The sequence below is a fragment of the Varroa destructor genome, unplaced genomic scaffold (genome assembly GCF_002443255.2).
Source record: "Varroa destructor unplaced genomic scaffold, Vdes_3.0 BEIS01000003.1, whole genome shotgun sequence".
Lineage (NCBI taxonomy): Eukaryota > Metazoa > Arthropoda > Arachnida > Mesostigmata > Varroidae > Varroa > Varroa destructor.
The window spans coordinates 17645318-17664963 of record NW_019211456.1 but is presented as its reverse complement, the minus strand read 5'-3'; the positions used below and the strand labels follow the sequence as shown (position 1 = coordinate 17664963).

Sequence of the window (19646 nt, the reverse complement as noted above, 5' to 3'; positions counted from 1 at the left end):
CTTTACAGCGAGGCTTCACGTCACAGTGTTCGAAGTTTTCATTATTTAAAACAAGCAGGCTATAGGTAGGCTCAAACCCAAACGATACGTTTTTTGCCAAAGTAAATCGACTGCTTCGTGCGTATAGTACGTGCTCGATGGCACATGAAGATCGCTTCGGGTTCTGTTCTCCATGGTAAAGATTAGCATTCTAAATCTTCCAATCGGCTTCCTCGAAACATTCCAGTCTCCAGTATCCGCTCAAGAGATATGGCTATGTAGGCGCAAGCAAATAAGCAAATGCCACCTTTGTACGACCTCCCTTACTATGAACCTATCACATTGATACGACTCCCTTTCTACGGGTAACTCTGCGATAGGTATTCGAATCGGGAACTCGTACTTCTCAGTATTTATAGGTAGATGAGGCTGCTCACATTAGACCCTAGCATCGTACCTTAGGATTTAATACGACACACCGTGCGCGCATTAAACAGCAGTAGTGACAACAAAAATTCATTGTAACTTCGAGTTTATTTAAATTTATTAAATACGCATATACAAACATAGATACAGTAATGACGTATGAGTAATCATCGCATCACTATTAAAGCTCGTAAAATAGACGAGGGGCATATAAAGGAAAAATTGGGACTAAAATATATCACTGTCTGGTACAACTGGAAGACACAATTTATGCGATGATCCATACTGCTCAAAGGGCAACTGCCAGCAACTGTAAGACGTTGACAGAATTGCGCTTAATTCATGGCTTCACTTAAGTTAGCTGTTTTTGTAACTAGCTTTTTGAAGGTATAGTGATTATTGCCTTTAGGAGACTCGACACAACTCATCTACGCACTAACGCAACGCTCTTCAACCTATTTTACTGCAGGGCCATTTTACAGGTGACGAGAAAAAAATTGAAGAAGTTAGACATTGTAAGGCAGTAATTAATTACTGATTAAATAGGTATAAAGGTTACTATTTACAGCTCTGGATGTTACAATAAATTTGCTAAGCTAAATTTGGTCCATTCGAAAACGACTTCTCGTTGCTTGTCGAAGGCAAAAGTCTCATTGCTAAAAATAGCGGCTTTTTATTGCAGGCTTATGACTGTGAAGATTTTTCTCTGCAGTTTGAATCATTTAGAATACGCGATGCTTAGAAATCTAGACAACGGGCTGTCTAAAATAACCAGGGTCTGAACTGCTAATTACATCGTATCTTCTACCGCAAACTGAAACGTTTAGGAAATGTAAAGAAAATAGAGTGTAATTATTTTACCGACAATTTATTAGCGGTCCATAATTTCAAAAAGCATTCATTGCAGGGAAAGTTCTCTCAATAAATTGATGGCAATTACTCACCTAAAAGATCATTAGTCATTTTTGCCTCATCTTACCATTGTATTGCTCTCGTAAAAAATTTCGGATTAACTCAGACTGTACACGCGTCACTATTGCACGTAGCATGACATGTCGGTCAGCGGTCGGGTCGCCACGTATTTTTCTAACGTTAAATTTTGTTCGGCATTTTTTTTTTCGAAATGACTCTTTTTTTTGTGTGCGGCTAGACAGTGCTGAATATGTTTAGGCGATTACATTTAGGTCGCTATATGTCTGTGCACGTTTTTATAGAAACGTAGTATTCGTGCAAAAAGCTGAACTTGGTTGTCGTTGTACATAAGTCAGTCTTAACCATATCGTCCTGGTAAAAAATTTCGTCCGAGAGCCAGCACGTAATGTATATTATGGTTGAAACACGCCATAAACTCAGTGGGAAGACTTGAAATTAACTTTGAAAATAAAAAAGTTGAGAGCCGGTCGCATTCGTAACTTGTCTTCGGAAATCGTGCGCTAATAGCATGCTCAAAACACCACATCGGGAACCTTAGGTCGTCTTGACACAGATAGCCGAAGTCCTATCAGAGAAAAAGAACCCACAGACATGGAATACATTATGCGTATTAATTTATTCTAACCCTTATTAAAGTAATGTATCAATCATGGGTTACAGGTTGTCGAAGCAAATGGGATAGAAGAATAACGCTTGAAAATCTTCAAGATATCTGACTTCAAAATTTTCACAAATTTGATTCACAGAAACAGAATATTCGTTATGCAACTAAAACCTTAAAATTACAAAAAAAAAAGAGTCTCAAACATTCGAACATCGAACTACGTCGAGTTCTCACCTGTGTCATGATGCGGCTTCTCTTCAACAACTTTGTCCCGTAACTTTCTTTTTGTTCAGCCGACAGCGCAGACCATTGACCGTCGAGCTCCTTGGTTGTCACTGGTATTATTGATGTCCTAAATTTGAATGAAATAATAAGTAATTGGCCAACAGAAATACCAACGATAACTTTCTATCAGTAAAGCGTTATAAACAAGAGCTTAATGTTAACAAGCAATTAGGTTTTAGGTTCTTAACTGACTTCCGGCCTAGAGTGCCTCATCACAACTAACCTAATCCTAGTGACCTACTGGATATCCCAGCTCCATTAACGTACCCTACTAAATATACTATAATAAACGAACACGCCAGTGAAATACAGACCTGTACATATTGGGTTCGATAGAGCAAACCTGAATCCCAAACGGACCCAATTCTGCTCGCAAGCCATCGCACAGCGCTTTAGCGGCGTGCTTTGTCATCGAGTACGCTACAAGCGTAGGCGGTGCAAATCGCGCTGACCAACTGGTAGTAACTACCAAACGTCCTGATAGAAGACAATCATCCAAACGAAGCGTTAGAAATCCTATGTAGTTGCACAAATAACCACATTGTGATAAGGAATGATCCACCGAGTGAAAATACAAAGCAGCTATATCGATATAAAGTATCCAGGTTGACGAACAAGCCGCCACTCAAATTCGTGTACTTATTCAATAGTAAGTGAAAATACTACTGATGCTGCCTGCCTTGTCGACTCACATCTGCCAAACAAAAACATAATGAGAACTATTAGGATCTTGTTTCGACCCCATGGTAGGCGGATTGGAGCTGGACCGATAGGGATCCTTGGCATAGTTACCGATACTGCTTACTGAATATAGTATCTAAGTTTTTTTTTTCACAGATAACAAATAATTAAAGCAAGATCAAACCTTTTGATTTACGTAGAAGTGGTGCGAACGCCTGGAACGTTCGAATGACTCCAAATGTGTTGACATTGAATAGTTGTTGTATTTTTTCTATCGACATCCATTCGAGGTACCCGTAGGTGCCGATCCCAGCGTTAGCGACCACCGCCCACAGCTCTGCGAAAGGCGCACAAAGGGCCACATGCTGGATAAGTTAAACGGTTATATCTCGTGTTATAAAGAGGCTTTACCGAACCGATGTTCGCTTGTCAGTTGTGATTATTAAGGTTTTGCAACGTGTCTTCGATGACTGTGGGTGTGGTGTGATCTTAGCCTTATAAAGTAAGAACAGCGTAATCGGGCTCGACGAGAGCCTTCAGAAGTGATCAAAAGACCACCTGCAGAGGTCTGGGGCGTTAACCCTAGTAGTTTCTATGGTATAACTAATTAGCTTAGTCTTTGATGTAGACGAGTTAAGTAAATTGTTATTTCAGTATATGCGTATTAACCTTGTCCGTTGAGATGGCTTTTAACCTCTTTGACCGCTAGTTGAAGACTTTCTTCGCTCGTAACGTCACAGGGTACGACAGTTAATCCCGGTTCCAGGCTTTTGTCGCCGGCACCTTTTGAGGCTCTACTACCTTCTTCATTAAGTCTGTCTGCCTCACCCGCGTCCTTGAGCAATTTCACGGCTCCAGAACCTTCAGGAAAGAGACATCCTGCAAATACTTGGTATCCCTGAGATCTTAGCTTCAAACTTAAATGGTATCCAAAGCCGCTATCGCACCCTGTAAGCATATTAACGAGCATATGATATTCGGTTAGCTCGCTGGTAATGCTCGATACCAAGAAGCACGGCGGAATAAATGAATTCCAGCAGTCATAGACTGATTTAAGCGACTCTGTGTGTAGAAAGGCATGTGAGTAGTTCTACCATAATTCTACAGTAAATAGCGCTACCTTAGCTCAGTAACGTAGCCGAAATTCTGCTTAGTAATTGGCCACTCGTGCCGAACGCAACGTCATATGTAGGTATGATAAGAAATTTAGATTGATCCTCCGCTGCTGTTTACCGTCAATGTTCACTTCGATTTTTCCTCTAATGTAACCAAATCCTATAGTAGTTCACTAGTTTTTTGAGCACTAAGTAATGGACTAGCAGTTTAGGCATTTATAACATAGCAGGATACCTTCAATATAAGCAAGTGTTTTCAATGCAAAATGAAGGGTTAATCCCAACAAGTGGGCATTGGAGAGCGTTTCTTCTTGCTGCAACTGCAGTCCAATCTTGGCTGTCTCTGCCGGTAGCCGCGCGGAAAAGAAAACTGGGAAAGCAAGTAAAAATCGAATTCCGATAGTCGGACGGCATATAACAGAGATCTGAATGAGCGTTCTCTATATATTTCGGGCCGACCGGTTCGATATTCATGGTTTAAGAACAAGACCCCAAAAAAAAGCCAGGCGGATCCGATGCAGTATCAGACAGTCATCAGCACATGCTATTTAGCCAAATGGCCACATTAATTATAGTTGCAGATGCTGTTATAGCTTTTGTTTACAGAGGGCTCGTTTATCTTCAATCATAGTTCCATGTAGAGTGTACTAAACTACATTGGAATGGCAAATATTGTCGAAAATCCTATCATAGGTTTTGTTTGTTTACCGTTGCTCAGACGGCGGGAAAAGGAGTGTTATAAGTTTTTCTGATGTTTTTATCATTGGCTATAAAGGTTTAATGCGGCTTATATAGTGGACCCAAAGAAACTTTCACGAGTACAGGGTAACTTTTAAAGTACGAAAAATTTACGGTCTCGTATGACGTTACTCAGCCTTATAGGTAATATTACGACATATAATATCAATAGGGTATTTAATCGGTACGATTCTCGGTCTGACCAATTGGAGCTGTGGTTAATAACTTGATAACATGCATTTTTTCTATAATTAAGGAGTACGGAAATGTATCGTAGGTCAATAATGATTACCGGGACTCCTCCGCCAAGCAAATAAGCTTCTCGCTATAGCACGCCTTACTAGACCTTTCACTTGGATCTTCCCTTGTAAAATATGTCTCATTTTTGCTCATATAGCGAACCATTATGCTTTTCGGAGGCCCGGAAAATTTTCAGTCGTAACAAGCTTCGTTTAGGCATGTTTTTCTATTAACAATAGATACTATCAAAAGTAAGCAATGAATACCATGCGTGTGATGTAGAGTGCGATTCAAAGAAAGGTTCACGGTCCAAAGTCCTGTATTCCTTTGAGCCTATGTTTTATTAAGGAACTGAATAAGGAAATACACAGGCGTAATTTACAATTGTTGCCAGCTGACCACTATTATATACCACATATATATATATATATATATATATATATATATATATATATATATATATATATATATAAACACAGTGACAAAAATACGTGTAGAAAATTCAGCTATACATAAGGGATGTGTCTAATCCTGAAACAGAGAAAGATACGGCGACTTCTGCAGTCTCATAACAAAAGCCTGCCATAGGGGACCTCCAGGTTCAGGTCAAATAAAAAACAAAGGCATCTTCATTTGTTATTATTTATTATACAAATGATCTTCAATGACAGTATTTTTTAGCTTTCTGCATTAAAGAGGAACGGGTGAAACGCTATTGTCGTTTTACGCTTCATTCCACAAATGATAATAGCGTCAAATATCTGTTTTCGTAGTAACATATCGCTAGTTGAACGCCTGAACGGTAAACAGCAAAGCACTATATTCATCGAGATATAAAAATATAATAAGACATATTGGGGTCTCCGCTGTAGAAAGCATGGCATTAGTACCTGCATAACCATTCGTGCAAAGTCACACATGACCGATTACCTAGCAGATAGCGTAGACAACAAATAAATGCCTGGGGGTATTCGAAACAGTAAGTAGCTAGACGACAAGCAACAAGTATTACATTATTAAGCATTAACAGATAAAAAAAAAGAAGTGTTTGGATGAAGGAAGCGATTATATTTAACAGATAGGCAATTCGCGACGCTGAGCAAAAATTAAAAAAAAAATAAACATGGCTACTTTTTATGTTTAATTATATATATATAAATATAGACAATAATTAGCGACAGAATTGCAACTATACAAAACCCGCTGTGTAGCGTCACACATACATATGTCATATCCGTCTATTTATATTTATATACCCTAACTTGTACTTACCTACGTTTGCTGCAGTTGGCAAAACAAGACACAAGACGAGCCGTGTGTGCCAGGAGTATACATTCTTTATTTACAAGTCAACTATCGATACTGTATTTAGTAAATAACTATTTTAACTTTAAATATTTTAACGTGTCACACCATAAACTTCAAGTCAAGCATCATGTGGCTTGTCCAGTCAGAAACTTATACGTTCATCACGCGTGCAATGCTCAATGAAAGTGGAAAAAATTGCCTAAAGGTAACTTAGTTGTTAATTAAATGAGTTAACGATTGGCCCGACTCGTTGTGTATGTTCTTTTGAGTCTTTCTACCTCAGGATACTGAGCCTTGATAGTCTTCATCTAATACAAAAATAAATAAAGCTAAGTTTTATTTAAAAAGCATATACGTGTTGCTTAGCGGTAAAGCACGAGAAATAGAGTCGGTATTACTTAGTCGGCTCAACCCACTTCTGGTTTTGATGTCCATATGGGGAAATTTGCTAAATTTTACTTTACTTTACTAATTTACGTGACACAATAAAGTCAAAAATAAAATTTTGTAAACACTGAATAAACAGACCCCAAAAGAACTAACCTGTAATGAAGACCGCCTTTCCCTTCGACGACAGCCGGACCAGGTTAAGGACAATCAGCACTATCTGAGCAATTAAAAAAGCGATCGTAAGAGAAATCGGAGACAAATAGAGCCATGGAGGAACCCTCCATTGTTCGGCTAATACAAGAAGCTTCTCGCGGACAATGGCCCGGCTAGACAGGAATACAGAAATGACGCCGCACACCAGCCATATTAGTAGACGAGCAAGCCAACCCATTTTGTAAGACGAATTGTGCTGGTTCGGTATGTAGAAGCTGTTGCGCGGGGCCGTCTGTAAATTCTCGTGTACTGCAGAAAACAATGAAAAGTTTATTATTCATCAATCGATTTTCAAGGGAATTAAGTCGTTATTCTCCATAAGCTTGCTCTTGTTTAAACTCTGTGGGCTAGAAAGGACCCAAAGTTCCTGGTAGCTTTCAGTAGCTTCCAGTTCCAGGTCATTGTTTGACATAAGGCAAATGATAATCGTACACAAGTAAAACGTTCCAGACCTTTTTAGTCCTATAATCGGATGCTTATACCTTGGCACTTCAAAAAAGCGATGCAGGGATCCACCGTTCGTCGATGTGCAGTGGATTCGCCTACTATACTAGGGCAATGGAGAGCGTCTGACGATATTTTTTGGCTTAAAATTACTTGAAAGTTCTAGCAAACCGCTCATAAGTCCTAAAATAGAAATAGATACAATTTTCTTCGTAGAAACCAATAAACACGGCTAACAGTAATTATTATATAATGAAAATTAGGCGCAAAACAATTATTGAAGCTCTGACTGACAAAGATTTTAGCAGCCGGAGTTCTAAAAGCTGCAACTGACGTGTTACACGCAAAACAGGCAAGTATATCTACAGCTTTGAAAAAGCAGGTTCTATACGTATTAGCTAGAATACTTGTTCTGCTAAATTAAACTGGTTGAATTAAATTGCTTTACCTTGTCTAATTACTATGCACTGAATCGTTTTCCGCCATTGCCCGATATCGTTTACCCTATACTGTCTACTACGATGATCGTCTGTATTAGCACGGTATCTGCTTATTATTATCTACGCAAAATTCATTCTGTCCCACTACGGACCTTTCAGTACCCCTATCCAGACTACATCACAACCTAACAATGCTGAGTGTCGTTATTTTGGTATAGTATAGTAGTGGTAGAATCTATCCTAGAAAAATTGAACTACTTTTCTGTTATCGTTTGCCTTTTGATGCGACTCTAATGCGGTTAATTATACCGAACGTGTACAGTATCCTAGAATACTGCTTACTCTTTCGCATTGTGGTCAACTGTGTATAATTCATTTTCAACGTGCATGACGAACCTGCAACTACACGTTATGCATGTGTATCATACATAAAAAATGTTGGTCAACGTCACGGGATATTCAAGGGAAGAAAAGTCGAATAATATCAAACCTGTTTACGGGGCCGAGAGTGACGCAAGATAACTGGTAATAAAAAGGAAATGTATAAGGAAATATGCTGTTTACGTCTGTTTGGTACAGCAGACGTTAACGTATGGTAACTTAACGAAATAGGAGGTCGCACCAAACAGCTGCCTGGTAACACAGTCACTTTCAGTATTATTTTTTGTTTGCTGCGAAGTATTCTGCAGTGGACAGAATAATAATAGGCAAAATTTTTAGATATTCTAAGTATGTTATTTTACAAGGCATCTATGGATCAATTCACGCACCCTAGAAACTCGGGGTCGAGGGTCGCATTGCAAATAATGGATTGGAACCAATTATGGTCCCGTCGAAAGGCATGAAATCTTAATGGCTTGAACTAGACTCGTGTTTCCGCGCTCGTATCAAGATAATTTTGGAGACATATTTAACGCAATTGTTAATGGGATATACGACTGTTTTTGTTCGACACGGGGTTGAAGACCCACTGCACCAACGCCTGATGCTCATTGCTAGTTTCGACGAACATTGTTAAACATCCCGTCACTCATATCGCATCGTTTTTCCTAACTAACTGAGTACAAAAGTCCTATCTTGCTTATGTTAAATCTAACTAGCATAGAACAAAATGAGTACAAGTGCCAAATTCCTAGTACAGAATGAAAATCTAAATAGAATTAAGCAGTTTTTAATAAAACGTGTGGTTCAGCTAATCACATATATGTCTGGCTGGAAAAAGCTTGTTTAGGGAAAAATTAAGCAACACTCACATAAAGCAATTATAATGCCAAAGAAAAGGGAAGACTTATAAGGATGAGTTGTAAGAGTCTAGGGTATGCGCGCACTGGGATAATGGGTGCTAGAAGTATAACTGGAAAAAAAACGTTCGAAATCCCATCATTACAAGCGGCAGAATTATGATATCATCGGTAACTAGTGGCCGTCCAATGCAAGCTACTGCTTTTATCAATAAATAGAAAGTAGAGTAAATAGTCTATTACTGGCTCCAGACTATTTGAAGTCATCGTGCCGCAACGGATATACATACAGCTCTAACCTAGAGATCATTTATTAGGTAATACTGAAGTATATTGGAAGACACATATTAATAAAGGTGTCTTTATTGGTGATAAATGGTACTAGAAAAGATGGCCACTAACTAACTAGAACTTGATAGATAAAAAAAAAGCTTGATAAATATGTTCGTCTATTCTACAGTTAAAACAAATTCTAATACAATTCTTCTGTCATTTTGCTGCCATCAGGAATCACTCAAACACTCACTGTCGACTGCTCGTATAAAGTAGCTTATTAGTAGTTCGGGAAAGCTTTTGTGAAAAATTACACCCACGACGACAAGCTTATATATATATATATATATAATAGATTTATAGAAGTTCAAGGGTTTGCCGATTAAAGTAGACTTCAGGAGAAATCCGTCCGATTCAAGAGTAAAAAGTAATGCGCAGTAGGAGTTGCTATAGAAGTGCAGCGGCCATAACTAAATTGTTATTGGCCCAGAGTGAACTGGATTTTTGCGAAAACAGCTTTTAATATAATATTTTCACAATTAGGAGCCGAATAGGTCAATTTCTATATGCTTAATATTCCCTACTTCAGACACGTCCCGACAAACACGGTACTGTTTCCGTTATTTACGCGGATAGCGTACTGTTGTTATTTTGAAAATGTCTGATTTTCTACTAAATATTACACGTTTTAACTCAGGTCTAACTCACCCTAGTGAAAGGGTGCCTCGCAGACTGAACATTGCAAGCGGAGAAATCTTCGCTCAAATGCTCAGTTTATATAGATTAGGTTGTTTTTCATATAAATATATATACTACTTATAAGATTATATTAAAATATGAACCATAAGTGAACAGGAAAAATCATCTATAATAAAGGCGGAAAAATGTAACGCCTGCATCAGATCGGTATCTCGCTCATCACGTACATAGCAAACCTTCTCCACATTCGTATGGTACGACACACAAAAGGATCAACCTGTTACACGATGACGTAAAACTCCAGCTCCATATTTCAATTAAGGCCTATTCTGAATTAGAAAAAAACGTGCAAACTTCTTATGCTAGAAATTAGAATACAAAGTGGCGTTTCATATGGCGGTATGATTCAGAAAACAACAGAGGATCGATACTTTTATTCTTTGTTTGTTTTTACCAAAAGCTATGTACCCCAAATATACATGAATTACTAAGTCATTATAGTTGATTAACAAGTGCGCTTGATTGCTAAGAAATTATTGCTGGGGGTTGTTGCGACAACTGCGAATACAAATCTATAATAGCTTTTTTGACCTAGCGCATAATTTAAGGGTCTTTTTACTTGTCAAACACTTAAGTGTATGTAAAGTTACTATTTAAGCTAAATAAAATTACTCGTATTGTATGCGCCCATTTTACCTATTAATCATTTTTAGGCCCTCTTTACCGTTTATTCTCATCAACATCGTCCCTAACTCACACAGGCTGTAGTCGACCCTTGAATTCGGTTGCTCCGAGTAAGACTACTTCAAAACTTTTCGTGTGACTGCGATAATCTTTACGAACGGTTTGTCATTATAGCTAATCAAAGGACACCAAAAGACCTGTCCACTGGCGCGTTGTTATCACTAGTGAACGCGTCCGGTATTTTCTCTAAGAAAGATATCTTTAACGGCATAAAGAAGTCGAATACTAAGAGACGCTGAGTTCTCTACAGGACGACACCGTTCCAATCAACAATAGCTATTTATAGCGAAACACTATCAATTTACCGCAATTGTACAAGTAATACAAGAAACTCGGTCTCTCTAGCCGTCCATCTGATAAACAACTCCGTTGATGAAATCGTTGGAGCGATGGATTTCGGCGTAGTTTCAGTAGCGTTATTGAGATCTCGGCCGTTTTGCCATGCTTAGCCACCAGCTGCGAGTTTGATTGGTCGTGAGTTGTGCACACCGGGAACGTAAAACACTCAGCCGAAACGAAGACCGATTTGCTTTTGGTCGTTACGTATAATGTACACAATCACAAAAAAGTACTTCTTCATCAGCTCGCACGTCTGTCTTCCGTATAGTGTTTCTGTTATCGTTGACAGTGGAACGGCTCTAGGAAGAAAATCGTCGGTCGGCCATTTTTTGACGGTCGCCAAAGAGAAGCGTTAATCAAGGCTCGAGCATGAGTACATTCACGTTAACACTCCATATTCGCATCGACTCTTTCCAAGGCTATAAACTATCCATAGTTAACCGTGTCCCCACGACACGATAAACATACAAGTAGATAGGGGCTTGCGAACACGCAATGAGAGAAACGAGGAGAGACGCGACTCTGACGACCGGTTTCGGTAGAGCTTTCAAGCAGGTTCATTGATGGGCAGCTACACTGCTGCAAGTGGCTTATCAACGACGATGCTAAAAGGAGTAGATTACGATAAGAAAGAACGAAAATGGTTGTTATTTACCTGTGCCTACCGGCGTCCTAGGTGTTGATATCAGTTCTTTGTTCAATGCTGCTGCTCCACGCCATAGCACTGGCGCTGATTTGCGTCAGCGGTCGCTGTAGTGGCACTAACATGAAGCAAGCATGTGAAGTTCAGCAAGAGCTGACAATGAGAGCTTCTAGTAAAAGTCGCGGCGCATGCGTTGAGAATGCATAGAGCTGCTTCTGCTACCACAGGCGATAGAACGAAAGCGACAGAGCGTGTGGAGCGACGGAAGAACTGAACACGCGGAGCGCATATCACCGGCAACTGCTGACGGCGATTGTGATGATGATATGACGGCGATGGAGAGATGGAGCGGGCGACTAGGAGAGAAGCTCCACAACGAAACGTGTTAACGATAGACACCCCATCTGCAGCTGCGCGAATATCAAAATGGCGGCAGTACCAGAAGTAAAACGTATAGGCAAGAAGCTGATTGAGGCAAACAAGCTATCTATGTACTAGCACACTCTAAATTGAAAAACTGTTCATGTCTATGTAAATATAAATCTAGTTCATAGAGAACAGTTACTGAAGAGTGCAGGACACGTCGGTCACAGCGGTTACTTCTTTTTGTTCCAATTTGTGCTAATTTACGTAAAAATGTTACATGTAATTAACATGTCCAAATTTTTACATGTAAATGATAATACAAAAGTGAAGTAGATGAGAGAAACATACATGCGAAGCTATTAGCAACAAATTGTCTTATAAAAAGTTAGCTTTTTATAGGACATTTTGTTGTATATATATATATATCAGATTACATACACCACGGACAAATAATGGCATATTTGTACATTTATCATGATTGTACCACGATTAGTGGATGTATTGTTACATGTAGAGCACTGTTAGAGGTTTATATGTGAAGCTACATCCATCGGACATACTGAAGGAGTGTTATGAGTACTATAACTCATATCTATCATACATACACAAATAAAAGTTACGATATCCTCCTCTTAGAGGTTAGATTTCAACAGCTACTATTTGCCTAAAGTGTGATCTGTGCCTTTGGCATGGCACGAGAACTTATTCTATTCGAAGTCCACAGTTCGTTTCGGATGAAGCTTCCGTTTTCTACAAGTCAATGTCTAATCCCCTTTTCGTTTGAATAGCGTCAAATAAAGATGTTCGTTCTCTGCAGTAGCAGATGGTATCGTGAAGCTTATTTGCTGCAACTAAGTTTTTGGGAAGGGTAGTCCCGAAAAGAGACATGTCGATATAGTTTCATATAAGGCCTTTGCATTTGAATAATTTAGGTTCAATAGGTGAAGTAAGTCAAAAGTATATGAAGTTTCCCAACGATTATATCGCATGAAACTAACCAGCGTGTCACAATGCATAAATTCTTATAACTGTTTTTACACAATATTCTACACTAGCGACGCTAAATAAGCACCTCATTGTATTTAGCTATCACAGTCAACTACCTTTGTCCTACTTGTTCACCTAACTGGTTTGAAGTATTTCTATATAGCGACAACCAAGATGCTGCCCGTCACTGCGTACAACAGTCTTGATTGAAGCAGTTTCTGTATAAGCATTTAAAAACAGTCGTATTTTTTAAATAGTAATAATAGTATGTTTTACAGCACATTTCCAATGCGAGTGAAAGCACGAAAATGATATAAAATAAAGGGTTAACATGTAGCTACGTGGCAAAGGTGTCGAATGCTTTTTTTTTTTTGTTCTTTTTAATATATGGAGAACCTTTCTTAGCACATGTTTATTTGATGAACTTTTATCTGACGATAAGAGAGATTTCGGTTACTCTAACGCTTGGTTCCTGTCCGATACCTGTGCTCTAACCATGTCTTGCTAGAGGACAAAGAGGCTCATAATAGTATGCACAAATATGGTAACATGACCTCCGTCCCCAAGACTCACCACGACCATGGAATGACAACCCGTACGAAAATTGGCAAGTCAATAGGCAAACCGGCACTCGCTCCATCCATTGGCATCTGCAGCGAAAACCTGGCTTTGAGCTGCTTAACATTAGGACCAGACATGAGTCATGACGAACGCGAGCGATGGCGCTGTAGACGTCCGTGAAGCGTTGGATGACGCGAATAATGTTTACGGTTGTTAGGCAATTCGTGATTGTTACCGTCAACTTCCTCCAAGCGACTGGTGGTAAATCTATTTTTTAAATGTAGCACAGTGAATCTGTGTGTTGCTGAAGTGTTTCCCTTAAGCATCATGATTTAGTTTCTACTACAATGATTGATTTCATAAGCCGATGCCGTCCAGGCTAACGAATCATTCCGTGCTGCTATTTGGTTAGTATAAACGCAATGATTGGATTCAAGGGTAGCTTGTAATGTCAGCAGAACAGTGATAAAACATGACCCGTTGGAGAATCCTACTGCTTAAGATTATGTGGCCGCGACATATTCGTCGGCTGTTGGCCTGTAGAAAACATATGAGTGTATTTTGTTTCGTCCTGTTTAATTGAAATTCCCGCGGCTCCAGTTTCCTCTCTGTACGCCGCATGGTTCATTAAGTTCGTTATATAATCACGTATCTACATGCAGGAGGCGCGTGCAAGTTGTAACGTTTATTTTATTTTTATCCTGATTTGGGCCGTGTTCAGCAAACTAATTTGTCGCTTTTGAGTGAAGCATGCGCTTTAACAGCCAAGTTTTTATTGTTTTTGCGTGCCTTTATTCACACACGAATGTTTATGATACTGTATTATATATATCGTTTAAAGGCGGAATCTCAATTACATCAAATGTGACGAAAACTGTTAATGTCTTGCGAAACGCAAAGCATAAGGCCGTGAAGTGCGAATACTTCAAACGAAAAGTAGTAGAGTACATTATTTGCATGAGTTGCGTTAACTTTAACTATCGTAGGACAACTTGAAATATACAACTCAGTGGTCTGGAACGCCTGAACAATGCGACTGGGCACTCAGAATAGAAACATTGAGCGAAGCGATTTGGAGATTAGCGGCGTAGGAGTGTGGCTGTTGGGGTTCGTATTCATGGACGGTTCGATCAAATGCTAAATGTGGTCGAATTTCAAAATTTAAAGAATCAGGTAAGGTGTATAATAATACATCTATCAGTTTGCCGCACACAAACGTTGCGAAAAAGCTGGCTAAAATGGTTCGTGGCGAAATGGCAAATATTAACTGAAAATATCGTGCAGGTCTCCTTCAATGGACTTCTATTAGGAATGACCTACTACAGGTGAAAGGCTGCTTGGCGTCTCGCCCGACCATTGCGATACCCTGTCGCACTCGAGACAAGCATATCTTCTCTTTTGTCGTGTCCGTCGCCCTGATTAAGGCGGATGTCATAGTCGCAATAGTAAGTGTAGAATGATTGGTCGCCCTGTTAAATGCGACGTAGCTGTTGACATTGCTGCAGAAAAGATATAAAGGAAGGATCGCCCATGAGACCTTTTTTGGTCTGTTTCGTTGGTATGACGTTCGTTTTTGGTTGATGTAAACCGACCTCTTCGGCTATCGGTCTTTTGGAATTGGATGGAAATAGATAGATTCTTTTATTGTCCGTCCGAAAAGTATTTGCAATGTTTAGATTACTTATTATTAGATTATAGATAGAAATAGGAAAAATAAAGAAGCGCAAACCCAGACAATCGATAGATAACTCATCCTTGCGGATCCTTTTGTTAATGACGTATCTTTGACGCCAAGCATCTTAGTACATGCCTAGGTTCTTTTCTATAATAAAAGATGGTACAACGTATCGAGGAGTGAACCATTTTGGGTATTTTATGATATTATACTATGAAAGCTGTATGGTGAATATTGGCCATTTCTTTATTGATACGTTAAATGATGCGCACCTCGAGATGTAAGCAAGGCTTCTATAATCGAATATTATGTAATAAGAAGCAATAAGCGATGTGATGTGATATTTCTAAGTAAGGCTAGGTTTGTACGTGGGGCATTTCACTGCAATACTCATAATTTGAACGTAGTATATTAGATGTATTATATAGGAATGATACAAAGCTAGACACGCTCCCCTAACGGAAATCTGGTTTTGCAACGTCACTGAGTATTGTCGAGGTTTTCCGAGCTGTGTACTCTTTATTTTACTGTATTTATTAAATATAAAACATTTTGGCTCGCCTTAGATATAAATACAAAACTTCTGAAACCATTTCAAATTACTATTTTTGCGTTTTTAGAGAAGTGAGATACGAAATCTTCTTTTATTATCAATTCCTTTATCGAATAGTGCGAGTTCGGCTGAAAAACTTGCACAGGCGAACTCTGACTTTGGAGAAACCAAAGATAGCTCGTTTGAAGCCCAATAGGTTACATATACGATATGCATTTTGTTAACTACAGATTCGTACATATTTTGATAATATACCACATGAGTGTATCCACATTTACCTATTTATAATCTAAGGAGCCAGCTTTACAGCGGTTTTTCCGCAAAATCTCTTTTACAGTTACAGTAAAAACTTTTCTAGTACTGTCAAAAGATCCTTTCCCCACCGTATGTGTTGTCTCCGTTGTTACGCAAATGCTTAATAACAACCAATAGTTTTATCATTATGTTGACCAACTTCTACTTAATATTCTTTAAAAAAAAACTATGACTGTCCTCGCAGATATTCAGCTGTCACTACTTAACTCTAGTCTGTAAACTAAAGCTACGCCAAGTAAATGTCTACAATGCATAAAAAGGCCGATTACATAATCATATAGTCAAGGCTCGGAAAATGTCCTATGTGGAAAACTGGCGCACATGCGCGTCGCCATATACACACAATCAATACGAGTATAGATTCATTAAATCTGCCAGACGCAGTCGTGAAGCAAAGCACATGCTTCTTCGATTTACTGAGGTTGGGTCTAATATTTCAACCTCAATGTGAATGATCCTACTATCGTTTCATTGGTGAATGTATGTTATCCTTTATTGTAATTCATACACAGTCATCAAACAAAATCTCCCTACTTATATTAAACCCTACTAAAAACCCAAAGTATATTACTTCTTAGTCAACGAAGACACACCGTTAGTGGACAAAAAAAAAAAAACAATCTTTTTAAAAATGTGCTTCCTCTGCATACACATGTGCATAAACATTTTGTTTAGATAAAGTCGAACTGTATACTGCTGCTAGAAAAATCGTTTAACTCTTCTCGACGATTCTGCTAACACTTACTTGATGCAAACCGCTCACGCATGTTCACGTTTACCAGGTTTTACTAAATCACAGTTTATTCAATAAGGGATCCTATTCAGTTTAGTGGCGGCTCAAGGCGTTAAGCACGTCTTATTCAGATATTCAAAAGCTGTTTCCTAGAAGCTAAAATCTCGTTTAGCGTTGGATCCCAACAATAACAGCAACAGATCGATGTTCAATGCAGCGATTGCCGTAAGCTTCTCGTATCAGAAGCTTCTGTCCAGCGGCCACATTCTGCGAACCTGCATACAATAGCAGAGATTCACATTTATCTGTGACTCTGTTCTTGTTTGTTCACAAGGCAACATAGTTATATAGAATATGAATCGTATTTATTTGGTCAAACTTTTAACTTGACGTGTATAGCGAATAGCATCGTTGCAATAATAATTTGCTTAGCCCTCAGTCAATTAGCAGATGGAGGTATCATTTGTATGCAGACTCATAAGCCGTAAAGTTTCATTATTATATGTACCGAAACGTAGCGCCAACGTTGATTGTAGTTTAGTTAGAGGCTCCTGTCACTGGCCAGTATTAGCAAACTTAAATCACAACTTAAAGCGCAATTAAAACAGCAAAAATAATTACAACAGTATACGTACCTAATCTTTTGTATAGATACACATGTTTACAAGATCTGTTGGCGTATTACCTCAAAACATTAATATTTTTATTTTAGACACAGAAGGTTCAAGAGGCATACCAATTGGTTTCCCGCAATGAAAGTTTGTATGTACGATTAGATCGTATTTCTTTCACTTCCTAGCAAACGGTTCAGTAACGGTCGAGTAGCTAGAGAACTGACAATTTAGGGACCTTACTCCGCGTGGTGATAATCGATAATCGATACACTTCAAAGCGGAATGCACAAAAAACCATTACCGCAAAACTGAAAAGCCAATCCAGAGGTGCGACTTCAGGTTTTTAGACACTTTTGCGTCCAAGTACTACCATTTTCAGTCTTTGCGATCTCTAATAGATACGGAAAGCTAAAAATAGAATGTTACTTTAATAACGAGACAGTTTTTTATTAAGCCTATATAAATCTTATCTCCGCCGACTTTCATCGAAATGTTATCCCTATCAGCCTGAAAAGTCGGAAAAAATGTAAGCATGTGAACAAAGATTTAGAGTGTATTGAAAACACAAACGAGTATGGAAGCAAATAACGATAATTTTTACTATTTATTATACATGTATACATCAATGTTCAATTGACTGTACAATCCATGTTGGGTGAGAAATCTATTTGAAGTCAAAAGACATCTACAAAAGCGCAACTTTCCTATCTACGTGCACTGGGGAGTCGATCTTGTATCGGCCATCAAATCTGGCTCAAGCAAAAGTCAGGAGAAATTTCCATGGCAAGGGAACAATTTTTTTGTTAGGCCCCCTACAACTAGCCAAATAAGAAAAAATAGACGTGTATTTCATCAACACGGATGTTCCAAAAATCATATCCAAAATTAACTAGACGTAACTTTAATAGTCACGACAATACATGTATAGCAAATGCACATAATAATATTCGATTCCATAAGTAGACTGACGTTCCTGCAATATACGGTATTAAATGTATGCAATTTAATTCTTAACTATAACGACATACGGGTTTGCGCAGTACCTAGAGGCGACGATAGGTAATGGATTTACAAGAAACAGTACACTGCATAATACTTCCTATCTCTCTGTGTACAAAGTAAGAAAACAAACTGAATTAAACGAAGACGAAAGCAGAGTCAGCAGTATTTTGCTTGTCTGTCTCTGCAACATTCTGCTAGAGATACTGTTCCGTTAATATTTTCGAACTGGGCTTCTTTGCAGCAGTAGTAACACCACGAGCATCACCACTACTGTAAACTGTAGCCCACTTTGCAAAAATTTATTATAATCGATTGCCAATCAACATTTCTTCCAGCGAATCGAATCAGAGTTCAAAGGTTAGAAGCGTAACGTTCTAATAAAAAAGGGATAGCTCTCGATGTATTTTATCAACTTCGTCCATTCTAAATGCTGTAGGGAAAACAAAAAACGACTCGCGCCATCTATTCACCTATCAAACAAACCTAGCAAGCTCAACAGATTGTAAACGCATGCTATCTATTTTCTATATCTCTGTCCATATCTATAAGGTGTACCTAGTTATCAAATACAATTCGCTTGTTCATTCGAATTTCAATTTTTCTCTCGGCCTGATTAATATACTTTTTATACTTCTCATTCAATCTCTGCCGACCTCGCGGTCGTCGATTATTCTTACGAGGTGCATCCTTCTCAGAACTGTTCACGTTGGCGCCATCTTTAGTTTTTGTTCGGTTTGATCGCTTCTTTCGTTGTTGCATCATTTCGACTGTTTGCCAGTAACTTTCCTCTTCCTGTCCGTCGAGGACCGTGCATTGCGCGATAGTGAAATTTTGAATTGCATCCTTCTCAGCAGCCGTTGATCCGGGCTGGTCGGCTGTTTTGCCATCTTTGCAGCTCTGTTGATTGCCGTACGATATGCTAAAAGCCACTGCCTCCTCAGGACTATTAAAACGGATAAAGGCGACTGGGTCGTTTTCGATCATGTCCACATAGGCGACACCGGGTAATACGCGCATCAAGGCCTATCGCAGCACGTGAAAACACAATCAAAACGGAAAACGTGGTTATTTTCTTTCCTCAGTTACATGAGCATTCAAGGTAATA

General features: G+C 38.9%; 2 protein-coding genes across 10 annotated transcripts in view; both read right to left on the bottom strand.

Moving 5' to 3' along the window:
• Nucleotides 1–494: 494 nt before the first annotated feature.
• On the bottom strand, nucleotides 495–13743 carry LOC111248324 (retinol dehydrogenase 5-like). Of its 5 annotated transcripts, none has more exons than XM_086983997.1 (7): nucleotides 13662–13743; nucleotides 6853–7161; nucleotides 3578–3856; nucleotides 3093–3245; nucleotides 2542–2704; nucleotides 2177–2294; nucleotides 495–1903 (listed from the first exon to the last, which is right to left on the bottom strand). In XM_086983997.1, the coding sequence occupies exons 1-7, from the start codon at nucleotides 13726–13728 to the stop codon at nucleotides 1676–1678; spliced, it is 1317 nt and encodes a 438-aa protein (XP_086840123.1). In that variant the 5' UTR covers nucleotides 13729–13743; the 3' UTR covers nucleotides 495–1675. The 5 variants fall into 5 exon arrangements, with proteins under 5 accessions (XP_086840123.1, XP_022656206.1, XP_022656208.1 ...); XM_022800471.2 differs by lacking the exon at nucleotides 13662–13743 and adding an exon at nucleotides 11748–12112; XM_022800473.2 differs by lacking the exon at nucleotides 13662–13743 and adding an exon at nucleotides 11059–11623.
• Nucleotides 13744–18112: 4369 nt separating this feature from the next.
• Larp7 (La related protein 7) overlaps nucleotides 18113–19646 on the bottom strand; it is an 11264-nt gene continuing 9730 nt past the window's right edge. For all 5 annotated transcript variants that reach the window (XM_022798916.2, XM_086983994.1, XM_086983992.1 and 2 more), the window contains exon 9: nucleotides 18113–19564. In XM_022798916.2, the coding sequence (XP_022654651.1) occupies nucleotides 19097–19564 (468 nt within the window). In that variant the 3' untranslated portion in view covers nucleotides 18113–19096. The remainder of the gene's footprint in view (nucleotides 19565–19646) is intronic.

Coding starts and splice junctions, on each gene's coding strand:
- LOC111248324 (XM_086983997.1), bottom strand. CDS start 13,728: ATGGAGCGAGTGCCGGTTTGCCTATTGACTTGCCAATTTTCGTACGGG. Junction 3,857..6,852: donor AAAGGCGGTCTTCATTACAG/GTTAGTTCTTTT, acceptor ATATGCTTACAG/GGTGCGATAGCGGCTTTGGA. Junction 2,295..2,541: donor ATCGAACCCAATATGTACAG/GTCTGTATTTCA, acceptor ATTCAAATTTAG/GACATCAATAATACCAGTGA.